At 46.2% G+C, this 14,495-nt stretch overlaps 1 protein-coding gene across 2 annotated transcripts in view; it reads left to right on the forward strand.

Moving 5' to 3' along the window:
- Positions 1-13,904, forward strand: part of DBNDD2 (dysbindin domain containing 2) — a 39,606-nt gene extending 25,702 nt beyond the window's left edge. For both annotated transcript variants that reach the window (XM_053247096.1, XM_053247097.1), the window contains exons 2-4: positions 1,053-1,208; positions 1,991-2,137; positions 13,248-13,904. In XM_053247096.1, coding sequence (XP_053103071.1) covers positions 1,053-1,208; positions 1,991-2,137; positions 13,248-13,450 — 506 coding nt within the window. In that variant the 3' untranslated portion in view covers positions 13,451-13,904. The remainder of the gene's footprint in view (positions 1-1,052; positions 1,209-1,990; positions 2,138-13,247) is intronic.
- Positions 13,905-14,495: the final 591 nt, after the last annotated feature.

Consider the following 14,495-nt stretch of genomic DNA (forward strand, 5'->3'; position numbering starts at 1 on the left):
AGGCATCGTTCTAGAAAGTCTGCATTTATTTTGTACTGTCCTTATTCAGAATAGAGAGCTGCTGTCTGGGCAATCTGTCAAAATCCTTTTGAAGAAATGACAAGTGACAATTCTTCTCCACAGAGGCATATGAATGAATTAATTCTAGAAAGGAGGAAAAGTTGATTGAGAGCTTTGAAAGAAAGGAGGCTCAGAAAGGTAAAATAAGAGCCGGTCACCTTTCTGGTTTGTGTCCTAGGTTCCCCAACCCCCATGCTATAGCTCTGCAGCAGGTAGTGCAGTTAGTTGGACTGGCACGGATGCTAAAAGCATTGCTATGCATGGAGACGATTCACACGAGCAGCCCTACCTGAGCTTGCACATCTGGGCTAATAGTGAGGTAGAAGAGTTCAAATGCAGCCTTCCACCCCACTCCCTGGTCATATGAATGCTTGGACTGCCTGCAGCCTGAGCGTTCATAGAACCGGATGGCTAGTGCACCCAGCAATGCATCACACTCCTTGCATGGTGCATTGTGAGATTTCTGAAAGCTGGGCTCCATTTCCCCCAGCCTTCTGATAGCTGTGCCCCTCACTGCAGTGTGGCTTGTGTGGGTGCATGAGCGGCGTGGCTGAAGAGAGGCCTGTGCTCATTTGTTGGGGTGGGGTGGGGGGAATGGTAGGACCGATCCTGCCCTCCACTCCACCCTCCCTGACCCCACCAACAGCAGTCGTGTGAACCACCTTACTGTGTGTATGCTTTCACCCCACTTTCATTTCTGGTTAAACAGATGTTGCAGGCTATTTCAAAAACCTGCAAAACCTGTTTGAACCAAAGAGCAGAAGAAGCGTGTGTATGCATGGGAAGTGAAGATTGTCTGCCTCCAGCTTGTGCTGTATTTGTGTGTGTGTGTGTAAACCGCTTTGGGAACTTTTGTTGAAAAGCAGCATATAAATATTCGTCGTATTCGTGTACTGGTTAGCTTTTCCTTTCAAACGAATGGAATGGGGAGGAAGGCACTGCCAGTTTCTTCTTCTTCCTTTGCCTCACCTTCCCCTCTGTTTCCTTTGTAGCCGACATGGACAACGGGCAGCGGGGGCTGGACCCAGAGCAGATGCAGCAACAGCAGCTCAAACTACGTGAGAGACAGAGATTCTTTGAGGAGGTTTTCCAGCATGATGTAGATTTCTTCTTCCCCGTATCCCATCTGCAGATAGAGCACAGGAGACGTAAGTGCCACTGGGGATGTCATGTCGCACACGGTGCATTAGATGATGGGAAAGGGTTGCACCACTTGCATGAGAAAAGGAAACAGCTCTTCATCATATACGTTGTGCTTGTCTGGCTAAGAAATGGACACAGTGGCTGACATGAGGAAAATTACTCCAAGCAGTCCCATTGGCTGACATGACAAACAGTCTAATGGACCTGGAAGGTTCTGTATTGGAGCTGCAGCAAGTGCTGGCAAGCAGCCCTGGGGCTTTTCAAAACCAGTGGCTGCACAAGGAGCATTACCGTATTTACTGCCATTGTCGTGACAATGGGGATATATACGGTAATGCTGCTTGTGCAGCCTCTGGTTTTGAAAAGTGCTGGGGCTGCCTTCTAGCATGGCTGCAGCCCCGATACAGAACCTTCAGGGTCTATTACACTGCATGTCATGTCAGCCAATGGGACTACTTGGAGTATTTTCCCTCTTCATGTCAGTCAGTGAGAATCCAGGTCAGTGCCAATCCCGGTAAGAGTAAGCAAGCATGTGGATCTAGCTGGTTAATTTATCAAACTAGTTCCCAGTTCTTTAGATTCCACTAGGCAACTATATCGGGCAGCAGCGATATAGGAAGATGCTGAAAGGCATCAACTCATACTACGTGGGAAGAGGCAATGGTAAACCCCTCCTGCTACCAGCTACCAAAGACAGCCACAGGGCTCCGTGGTCACCAGGAGTCGACACCGACTCGATGGCACACTTTACCTTTAGGTAACATTGATGGTTTCCATGTCTTACAAGCTCCCTTAGGCAGCATTTCCTCCATGGAGGTTAACGTGGACATGCTGGAGCAGATGGACATGATGGACCTCTCTGACCAAGATACTGTGGATGTGTTTCTCAGCTGCGGGGCGGAGGACAACAACAATGTCGCCGCTCTCTTGCCAGGTATGTACAACTCTCTTAGCCATATTCATCAGCTTAGAGCAGGGCTGCTCAACTTTGGCCCTCCTGCAGAGGTTGGCCTACAACTTCCATAATCCCTGGCTATTGGCCGCTGTGGTTGGGGATTCTGGGAGTTGTGGTCCAAAAACAGCTGGAGGGGGCAAAGTTGAGCAGGCCTGGCGTAGAGCATCTCTTGTGACTGGTGCCATTCAAGCTCATTATCAGAGAATGAGAAGATAGCCAGCCAAGGGCTTTGGGGTATGAAATATATTGTTCAGTGGACCAGTGCAGCTGCAGCACCAGTACTAATGATGGAAGCTCAGTTTTTAGCTTACTTTCCAGTAGGCTTCTGAAATCACCTGGCATTCTGGTGTGTGTCCGTGTGTCCATCTACGTGTGTTTCTGTCCGTGTGTCGTCCCCCCCGCACATTAACTTCTCAACACCTGTACCAATTTAAACCAAATTAGGTACAGTTGCAGTGAGTGACACCCAAATCAGTTAGAGTTGTAGGGACATATAGGGACACCTCAATGGTGTAGTTTGTGATGATGTCATCCATCCCAATCCAAGATGGCGAATGCGTAAACTTTTGAGGCACATGTGGGCTAACTTATGAACTGCCTAACCGATTTGAACCAAATTGGCTACAACTGTAGAGACACATAGGGATTCCCAAATGGCATGGTGTGTGATGATGTCATCCACTCTAATTCAAGATGGTGGCCACATGAATATCTGAGGCACAAGCAAGCTAATTTGTGGACTGTCTAACCAATTTTAACCAAACTAAGTACAGTTGCAATGAGTGACACATAAGAACTCCTCAAGGGTATTGTTTGTGATGATGTCATCCACCCCAATCCAAAATGGCGGACATGTAAACTTTTGAGGCGCAAGTGGGCTAGCTTCTGAACCGCTTAACCGATTTGAACCAAATCTGCTACAGCTGTAGGGACACAGAGATGCCCTAATGGTGTGATGATGTCATTCACTCCAATTCAAGATGGCAGCCACGTGGACATCTGAGGCGCAGGCAGGCTAATTTGTGGACTGCCTAACCTGTTTGAACCAACATTTGCAGTGAGTGACACACACGGACACCTCAATGGCATAGCTTATCATGATGTCATCCACGCCGATTCAAGATGGCAGACACGTAAACTTTTGAGGCACAAGTGGGCTACCTTGTGTACTGTCTAACTGATCTGAACCAAATTACATACAGTTGTAGTGAGTGATACACAGGGACACCTCAGTGGTGTAGTGTGTGATGATGTCATCTACCCTGACTCAAGATGGCAGAAGAATAAACCTTTGAGGCACAAGTGATCTAATTTGTGAACCGTTTAACCGATTTGAACCAAATTTGCTACAGCTGTAGAGACACATAGGGATGCCCAAATGGTGTGGTGTGTGATGATGTCCAGTCCAGTTCAAGATGGCGGCCGTATGAACTTTTGTGGTGCAAACGGACTAATTTGTGGACTGTCTAACCAATTTAAATCAAATTAGGTACAGTTGCAGTGAGTGACACATAGGGACACCTCAACAATGTAGTTTGTCATGATGTCACCTACCCTGATCCAAGATTGTGGATGCATAAACTTTTGAGGCACAAGTGCACTAACTTGAGGACTGTAACCAATTTGAACCAAATTTGGAAGAGCTGTCGTGAGTGACATACAGGGACACCTCAGTGGTGCAGTTTGTAATGATGACATCCACCCCAATCCAAGATGGCAGAAACATGAACATTTGAGACTCAAGAGATTTAACTTGTAGACCTCGATTTGCACCAGATTTAGTCCAGATGAAGAGACAGTGAAAGGAAAGTAGGTTGATTAGTTCTTACTAGAACAACTTGTTTGTCACTGTGATAACCAGACCACTTAGGACAGGGGTTCCCAACCTGTGGTACTCCAGAAGTTGCTGAACTACAGCTCCCATCCACCCCCAGCCCCAATAAATTGTAGCTGTGATGGGAGCTGTAGTTCAGCAACATCTGGAGTACCACAGCTTGGGAACCCCTGACTTAGGGTGTGCCCAGGTAATAAGGAGCACAGGAAGCTTTATGTTAAAAGGGCAGATTCTAACAGGTGTTACAGGGCTAGAACCAGCAACCTCAGAGGCTGAGAGTAAAGACCACGTGGTCTAGGTTCATGATGAACGGACCTGGAGAACTATCTGTGAAAAAAGCCCACACATCCCATTCCTACTAGGTACTTACTCCACGGGGTGAAATTAGGAGGAATCACTCTCCTCCTCCTCCTCCTCATTATTATTCAATAATAATTTGGCAAGGTTGGGAAGAAAAGCTTCCTAAGATACCACTGTCTCAGTTTTAGAGGATACAGAGACCGACACTATGTCAAAGAATCAGCAGGATGAGGAACCATCACAACCATATGTCCAGCCAATGGTTTCATTATTGCTATACCAAGCCCACAGTGGCTGGGAAGTTTATCCTCCTCAAAGACTGATTTTTTAAAACTGTAATATATAGGCCTTGTGAGGCTAGCAGCCTGGGCAGGGGTGTTGCTAGGGGAGAGGGGGCCTGTGTTCCCCGCTCTCCCCGGTGGCCCCTCAGAGAGATAATGAAGCAAATAGGGAGGGGTGGAGCTGGGGGCCCCAGGTCCTTTGAACCCATTCACTCAGTTATAACTACACCCCTGAGCCTGGGCAGTTAGAGCTTGTCTAAAAGCGGGGCGATGTGTTGGAGGCTTAAAGGTTAAAGTTGGGTGGGGGGAATGGGAAGTACAGTATATGTTGAAGGAGGCCTAGCAGGCAGGGAGGCATGTTGTTAGTTTGTTATTAATAAAGCAACTTATGTTTGAGAGGATCCCGGAATCTTAGTCTTCACTAACTGCACACAAGTCTGGGACTCCCTGTGAAAAGGACACAGCTCTGTCTTCAGGCCAAGGGCAAAGCGGCTCCCAATAACCTCGTTAATTATAAGCAGGTGCTCGGGCTGCGTCTGTACCAGCTACTCCTTTCCTAATTTTTTCCAGCACATAGTAGGGAAAACTGTCCCTCTGTATCCTGCTATGTCCATGTTTGCAGATGTGCAAAAATGAGCATAGAAACAGTGATGAAGCACCCCAGCCTGCTGCTTGAGATGGCAAAGAGGGGTGCTTACTTGTAAGTAGATCCAAGTGCAAGTAGACCTGTTCATGGGGAGGTGTGCCAGCTTGATACCTAAAACAGCATGCTGAGGAAGGAGAGAAGAAGGCAACAATCTGGAAGAAAGGGCAGGAGGAGGAGGAGGCTTTTGGGCTCCACAAATACTTGGGGCCCTGACTACTTAAAATACTGGCTGTGCGTCCTGTACTGCCTGCATTCAGACTTTTCTCTGTAAAAAAGAAGAGAAGACCAGAAGCTTGCTTTTGGGTGTGGGGTGTCTGTGTCTTTTCTTCTTTCTTTCTTTCTTCAAATGGTGATTCAGGTGGCCAAAATCTTCCTTTAAAAAAATTAATTAATTAAAATAGTGGTGGTGAAATATTGTAATATTTATTAACTGAACGGTGGGTGAATGACCACCCAAGGAGAGAACTGGAAGAAAAGTGTGCTTGGATGCAGAAGTGAAGGAGCATGTAGGACATACCCTTAGAAGCCAGCCCTCTCATACGCCTGCACCTACACAAGTAACCACGCCTGTGCAGGTTATGCTATAGCTGTCCACAGCACTTCCTCCTCACAAAAATTTTGCACTGTACATTCAAGTTAGAAAAAAAGCAAAAACCAAACCAAAAAAAACATTTCACGAATTGGACAACTAATTGCAAAAAGATCTAGGAGGGACTGTAGTGATCTGAACCCTCAGCAGGGTTGCCATATTCTGGCTTTCCAACTCCAGATGCCTAATTTGCATATTATGTACATTGGCTTGAAAATAATTTTCGAGCAGAATAGTGACTGCATGTTTTGCTCCATACCTCTGCTTCAACAAGAGCTAGTACTCAGCTCTTTCTTTCTTTCTTTCTTTCTTTCTTTCTTTCTTTTTCTTTTTCTTTAATGAAAGCTGAAATCCGGGAGAATCTGGGTGGGCTAAGCGATCTGGGTGAGATTCTTAAAATCCAGGCGAAACCTGGAATTTGAAGGGGCATGGCAACTCTAACCCTCAGCAACATTGCCAGTAGGAATTGGCAAAGAATATGAAATAGATCACTGTATGGAAAGACTCAAGATAATGTATCAGATAGCCAGAGGAAAAGATTGAAGCTTTTCTGAGTTGTGTGCCAAAAATTGATTGGCCCTTGATGCATACATTCCTATCCCTGGCTGAGAAATCCAAATGCTTGAAATCAATTAGTTTAAATGCAGAAGATGTCACATGCCACTGTTTCCATTCAAAAATGGTCACATGATCAAGGCATGCTTTGCTACTAGCAGACAGACACTGCTGTTTCTCTCTCTTCTACTTCCTGCAGCATTTATACAAATAGACTTTGCTTTATTTGGACATGCCTTCTACCTATTAGCAATGGCTGCATTTTAAAATGTGATTCTGAGCATGTTTACTCAGAAGTAAGTTTGTTTAGGATTGCTGCAGTCAGTGAAAAGTATATTTTCTCCACTTCTGCCCCCTACATGCTAATGTCAGTCTCTCCAAACAGGAATGGATGAGGAAATAAGCACTGAATACAGTGGATCTACAGCCACCTAATGGCACAGCAGGAAATTTGTTGACTAGCAAGCCAGAGGCTGCTGGTTCGAATCCCCACTGGTATGTTTCCCAGACTATGGGAAACTCCTATATCGGGCAGCAGCGATATAGGAAGATACTGAAAGGCATCATCTCATACTGCATGGGAGAAGGCAATGGTAAACCCATCCTATATTCTACCAAAGACAACCACAGGGGTCTGTGGGCGCCAGGAGTTGACACTGACTCAACGGCACACTTTACAATGGATCTACTTGCAGATGAATAATTTGGCACATTATTTAAACTTTCAGATATTCCTTGGGGTCAAACACATGGTTTGCTCCTTTGGTCACACTGCCTGGAATCAAGATCAGTCTAAAGGATACTATTAAACACACTCCTGGATATTTTCATGGCTTGATACGGTGAAAAATATTGCGGAGGTAGAAATCTCCAGGAATAACTCTGCCACAAGATGTAGTGATAGCCATCAGCCTGGATGGCTTTAAGAGGAGTTTAGATAACTGTCCTCATGGAGGACAGGTGTATCAATAGCTACTAGTCTGAGGACTATAGGCCACCTCCAACCTCAGAGGCAAGATGCCTCTAAATACCAGTTGCAAAGGAGTAGCGGTAGGAGAGAGGTCATGCCCTCACCTCTTTTCTGTGCAGACTTCCCAGAGGCAACCGGTGGGCCATTGTGTAAAACAGGATGCTGGGATAAGCCTTGGGCCTGATCCAGCAGGGCTGTTCGTAGGTTCTTAACTTCAGCCAGAGTTGGCAGCTATGATTTTAGTGTAACCCAGCACTATGTCCTTTAGGACCCAAGGTGAGCAAACATGACAAATCCCGGTTCCATCTTCAGTTTCTGCCATAACTCTTATTCTTTTTCTTTCTCCCCTTACCTTTCCTCTCCATTTTTCTTTAAAAAACAGCATTGCTGTTGATTCTGGGGAGTGGACCGTGGAAAGTACATGTAAGCTGTTGCCTAGCAACCACATACTTGTTACTAGGCAATTGTGCTTTCCTCAGTCCTCCCCCTCCCTTGGAGTAAATAACAATGGAGGGAAGGTTTTCAGATAAGAAGCTGTGACCGCTTGAAGGAAGAGAAAGCACTGGAAGTGGCCTTTCTGAGCCTCCTCTGGTTGCCAAGGAATCCCTATAGCCCTGTTTAGATTTTTTTTTAAAAGTTCTGTGTACATCCAGCATGCATCCAAAAGTCCCACCCCCACCCACCCCTTGTGTGCTCTTCTTGGTTGTGGTGTTTGCCTGAAGAGGCGGATGCCATAATTGTGATAGTGGGTGGTTTCGTGATTGGCAGTCTGGTGAATGGAAATGCCCATCATCCACAAACACCATAACCCCAAAGAGTGCATGAGGAGGTGAGATTTCCTGGCGTGCTGGTGCTGAAGGCGGGACTTTTGTTTGCACTCTGCATGTTGTGCTCATGTACACCATCCTTTTTGTTTACAGTTGAATAGAGCTCGTTATCTGGTCCTATTTAACAGGCATTCGCCTTTTAAATAATGCTTACCTTGCATGTTATGAAAAGCTGTATCTCCTGATTTCATACAGATCAAACTGTGGTTACAGGAGCAGGCCTGGTGGAAGCTGTCAACCCTATTAGCAAGGGGCTTAATTTTGTCTGCCTTGTTTACTAGTTTACAAATGACAACTCTAGTTACCATAAACCGAACTTATTCAAAAGTGAGGGATGCCCCTGTATGTTGCATCTTCCATACCATCATCCTGCAATTTTGCTGGCATTAATAGGAATGCAGCCACCTCATGGAGCAGCAGGAAAGTAACTTGACTAGCAAGCCAGAGGTTTCCGGTTCAAATCCCCGCTGGTCTGTTTCCCAGACTATGGGAAACTGGTATGCTGGTCTGTTTCCCAGACTATGGGAAACACCTATACTGGGCAGCAGAGATATAGGAAGATGCTGGAAGGCATCATCTCATACTGTGCGGGAGAAGGCAATGGTAAACCCCTCCTGCTCTTGTATTCTACCAAAGACAACCACAGGGCTCTGTGGTTGCCAGGACACTGACTTGACAGCACACTTTACCTAATAGGTATGCAGTAGCACAGCTATGGACTAAAGATTTTGGGTGAGGATCCTCTGCTATAGTCCTAACCTGACCTGTAATAGGGGTTCCCAGATGTTATAGAATATTAATAGAACTCCCATCATCCCCAGCTGCAGTGGCCTTTGGCTGGGGATCATGGGAGTTGTGGTCAACATCTGAGAATCCCTGTTATTTATTTATTTATTATTTTATTTTATTTACATTTTATATCCCATTCTTCCTCCAAGGAGCCCAGAGCAGTGTACTACATATTTAAGTTTCTCCTCACAATAACCCTGTGAAGGTAGATTAGGCTGAGAGAGAAGTGACTGGCCCAGAGTCACCCAGCACGTATCATGGCTGAATGGGGATTTGAACTCGGGTCTCCCCGGTCCTAGTCCAGCACTCTAGCCACTACACCATGCCCCAAACCCATTAAAAAATCACCCCCTGCAAAGAAAGACCACACCCTTTTCTGAGAAACCACTTCCACCAATTGAAGGGTGCTCCACCCTATCACTAATTTGAACAATGAAAATTTAAAAACATGAAAATGGGCCAGTTTGAACTATTGTTACTTGAGAAGCACCTCCCATGCCTGATATTCAAGTGTGTGTGTGTGTGTGTGTCTCCCTGTGCATTGCACTGCCTTGGGCCCTGCAGTCTGGAAGAGCTGGATTGCATCTAATTGCATTGTTGAAATACTACATGACAACTACTGTGAATACTTATAACCTGCTTATCAACAAGAGTTCTCAAAGTGGTTTACATACTAAATAAATAATAGTATATTGCTATTTTCACCACACAATTAGGCGTGATTCAGACCTTCCCCGCCTTGTGACTGTGTGGGGGTGGGGGTAGAAAGGCAGGTGGTGGTGGTGGTGGTGGGAAATACGCGAATCAGTCCCAATTTGTATTCTGAAAGCATAAATTCTCCCCTACCCCCACTTCTTTTTTTAGTGAATGCAGCCCTTCAGCCCAGGCTGGTTTGAATTTGTATTGATTGTGGGATTTTTTTAAAAAAAGTAGGGGCTTGAAGCTATGAATCTCTACCACCCCTCCCTGCCCCCGCCCCATCTATTTGCTCTCATGCTGGCAGACTCTTTGCTCTGTGCTGGAGGAGGAGGAGGAGGAGGAGGAGACCAAGTGGTGAGGTGATAAAAGATTCTGTAGTGATTCACCCTGAGTGTGACTCAAGCATTTTCCCGGCAGAGCCTCTTGCATTCCAGCGAAACAGCCTCACTGATGAGGTCTCCAAGCCGTGCTATTCACAAGCCATGCACAAAGGCTGCCCTTGCCAAACATGGAGAAGGAATGCAAGGCACGTGCCTAGTGTAACGAGGAAGGCCAGGGATTTGTCAAGGAGATCTGCCAGACTAGCAGCTTGGCTTTCGATGGAGGGATTACAGGGTCATTGGCTCAACTGGCTCCTACTGTCAGCGGGTCATGCTGTGTCACACATTCGGTGGTGTCTTTTGCGAATGATTCTTAGCAGACTTTTTAAAAATCGTAACAGTCATACAGAAACACATTTTGTGGGGGGTGGCAGGTGGGGAGGAACTGTCGCTAAGCAATGTTTGAGGTTCCTTACAGGTCCCAAGTTCTGTACCCAAGGCAACTCCAGTATGGCAATCAGACCAATATGTAAATCAACCAAAATTTCATATATTTTACTGCATAATTAATTTTTCTTCAATAAATGGAGGAATCGAAGGAAAGAGAGGTAGATTCCACCCTATGCAAGCATGGGCAGGCACGAGGACTGTACAAACATGGCAGGTATGGGGAATTGTAGCCATGGGTGAAGTGGCAAGATATTGTAGGCTCACTTCTAGATCACTGGGTGCTCTTGACATCTTCACTAGCTGACATACTGCCTGACATTATGCACACGGTGGAATGCAACAGCCGTGCAGTTGCAGAAGAGCATTGTTGCACAAGCACACAGTTGTGCAGAGTTGCACAACAGTGAGGCTATTATATATAATGCCATTATGGTCGTGCAACTCTGCACAAATTTGTGCTTGTTCAACAGTGCTCTTGCATAACTGTGCAAACATTACATTATTATTATTATTTTAATTATTATTTTAACATTTATATCCCGCTCTTCCTCCAAGGAGCCCAGAGTGGTGTACTACATTTTCACCAAATAACCCACACATTTGCAAGCTTTCCTCCAGAAGCATTAGGAAGAGAAACAACTTCCATTTCCTTTCTTAAGTTGCAATTGATATAGAGCTGCATTCCGCACCAACTGCAATTTGCAGCTATTCCACAGCTATTCAAAAGTCACATGTTGCCTGCATTTGCACCAAGACAGTCCTACCAAGAGCACTGAGCAAGCCAATGATATTAAATTGACATATCCCCGCAATTACAAGCGTGGTCACTCATGTCATACCATAAGGGGAGAGCCAGCATCATGCTTTGAGAAGTGCAGCATTTTTAAGGCGGGTGTGAGGGAGTAGACACTCATGGCTGCTTCTTAGATTACATTTTGCTGTTCACATATGAAACAGCTGTGCAGTGCAACCCCTAGAAAATGTCCAAATTGTGGTAAGATGCATACAATCTGGAAACATAAGAACAGCCCTGCTGGATCAGGCCCAAGGCCCATCTAGTCCAGCATTCTGTTTCGCGCAGTGGCCCACCAGATGCCGCTGGAAGCCACAGACAGGAGTTGAGGTCATGACCTCTCTCCTGCTGTTACTCCCCTGCAACTGGTACTCAGAGGCACCCCGCCCCCGAGGCTGGAGGTGGCCCACAGCCCTCTGACTAGTAGCTGTTGATAGATCCCTCCTCCATGAAGTTATCCAAACCCTTCTTAAAGCCATCCAGTTTGTTGGCTGTCACCACATCTTGTGGCAGAGAATTCCACAAGGGGATTAAGCGTTGTGTGAAAAAGTACTTCCGTTTGTTGGTCCTAGATTTCCCGGCAATCAATTTCATGGGATTACCCCTGGTTTTAGTGTTATGGGAGAGGGAGAAGAATTTATCTCTATACACTTTCTCCACACCATGCATGATTTTATAGACCTCTATCATGTCTCCCCGCAGTCTTCTTTTTTCTAAACTAAAAAGCCCCAGGTGTTGCAGCCTTGCCTCATAAGAAAGGTCCTCTGATCATCTTGGTTGCCCTCTTCTGCACCTTTTCCAGTTGGTTCCTACTGTATCTGTGTTTGACTTTACAAAGGCTTATACAGACCAACGAGAGGGAGGTATGCCCCAACACCATTGTATGGTTTGCACCGCTTTTACAAGGAACAGTAGCCTAGTCCTTGTGTTGGGTCACCTGTCTGCAGAGCAGGCAGCCTTGATGGAAGATAAGCAGAGAATCTTGCCTGAGGGTTGTATAATATTCCCTGTGTAATGTGCAATCCTCCACTGTCAGTTTGAGTGGAACCATCACCCTGGAACGTACTGCATAATTCTCTGGGAGCAGCAAGGGTTTTATGGCAGATGAATCAAAGTGGAAAATGGCTTCTGTGAAGGAATAAAGCTTGAACCCCACTGACCTAAAATGTAGCCCAGATGTTTAGTTTCTGGCTGGGTTTTACAATATATTTGCAGCAACTAGCTCTCAGAGCATTTAGGAATGTAACGGGGTGGTATATATGGAATTATACTACTGATGCTGCCGTGATCAAACTTGACACATTCATAGTGTGGAGTGTATGCCTGCCCGTGGTACTACTGCAGTAACCACTGCACCTATGCACCTTTGAGGAATGGCAGCAGTACCTACATTGCACAGTTCTACTGACAGAGATTGCAGTGAGGGGCGGGATAGTCTAGTTTTTTAAATCAGAAAAATGACAAGGATAGAGTCATGAGGGCTCTGTCCCCTGCTAACTGGGCCAAGAGGCACATTTTTACAGTCATGATTCTCATTATTAGCAGGGGGAGAGCAACTGGCCCTCTCCATCCCCATCACAGCATCCCTCCTGTTGCTGTGTTTATATTCTGTTTCTTTTTAGACTGTGAGCCCTTTGGGGACAGGGAGCTGTCTTTATTTATGTATGTAATATTTCTCTGTGTAAACCGCTTTTGAAATGTTTGTTGAAAAGCAGTATATAAGTATTTGTTGTCGTTGTAGGAGAGGACACAGTGGGCAGCAAGTGTCAGCCTTATTCCAGCCAGAGCCAGCGTGGTGTAGTGGTTAGAGTGCTGGACTAGGACCGGGGAGACCTGAGTTCAAATCCCCATTCAGCCGTGAAACTAGCTGGGTGACTCTGGGCCAGTTGCTTTTCTCTCAGCCTAACCTACTTCACAGGGTTGTTGTGAAAGAGAAACTCAAGTATGTAGTACACCGCTTTGGGCTCCTTGGAGGAAGAGCGGGATATAAATGTAATAATAATAATAATATTCCCTTTTTGCTTCTTCTTGTCCAGATTCCAGCCAGTACCAGGAAGAAATCTCTCTGCAAGTGCCCAACACAGCTGAAAGCAAGTCCCGGATCTCGTCCACATCCTCCGCCTCCACAGACCTGAACAGCCTGGACACCAGTGAGGAAGGGGCTGAGACCCCCGTGGTACAGTCAGATGAGGAAGAGCTGCAGCAAGATGGCCCTGAAGAGCAGGAGAGCAGAAGCTAGCGGGAGGCGAGGGGGTTGCCATGCTCCACCTCCACCCGACCCGCATGGACGCCGCCAGCATGAGATGATGAAAGGACATTGTTGGCTGGCTTATCTGACTCCTACTGAGTAAACCCTGCAGAGGCTCCCCTATCCCAGTCGTAACATGGGGAAAGTTAGAGAAAACACTCCCCCCTACAAGATGGTTGGTGTGTGGAGAAAGCAAGGAGCAGAGGGGGGAGAGCTGGGTGAGGCAAGGGCACTGTAGAACTTCAGAAACTAACTCTCCAGGCTTTTCCTGCTAACGCTCCTTCTTCACTCATCCTGACTACTTGGGTTAGCTGTGACAGCAGCCCTAGTTATGTCAAACAAGGCTTTTGCATACGCTCGCGGCTTCCCTAATCCTAAAACACACACGCACACACCAAACGTTAACCATGACATAACAGAAATTATATTTCTTTTCAAAAACCAACTGGGATGATGTGTGTTATTGGAAAGGAGCCCATGAGGTGTTCTGGGTGGTAAAGGTGAAGACAAGATGGCCAAACTCAAACAGGACTGGAATTATTATCACAAATACTTATACACCACTTTTCAACAAGGAAGTTCTCAAAGCGATTTACGTAGCAAAGCGTTAAGAAAACAGTCTTCCCTGCCCCCAAAGGGCAAGAGCTACAGACAGGAGGGGAGGGAAGGGCACAGGTGGTGGAGTTAGGGTTGCCAGTTCCGACTGAAGCTATACATGGAGACATTTTCCCCATATCTAGCCATTTAAATCTCCAGGGCTGGTTTCAATGATCACATGGAGTTTGATGCCCATTCGTGGAGACTCCAGGCCAATTCTGTGGGTTGGCAGATGGTGTAGGAGTATCCTTTCTGCTCATCTGATTCTCCCTTCTTGCACTACAAATTGGGAAGGAATGACTCTTGGGAAAAGCAGTGGTCTTCAGGGAAAGGAGGCAGCAATGACGAGTTTGCTGTGGCCAGGCTGCACAGCCTATAAGACCCAGCAGCCACGGAATGAAGCATCAGAATCATCATCAGAAGCTTGTTAAGCTACCTG

This window comes from Hemicordylus capensis, chromosome 4 (genome assembly GCF_027244095.1).
Source record: "Hemicordylus capensis ecotype Gifberg chromosome 4, rHemCap1.1.pri, whole genome shotgun sequence".
In the NCBI taxonomy this organism is placed as follows: Eukaryota; Metazoa; Chordata; class Lepidosauria; order Squamata; family Cordylidae; genus Hemicordylus; species Hemicordylus capensis.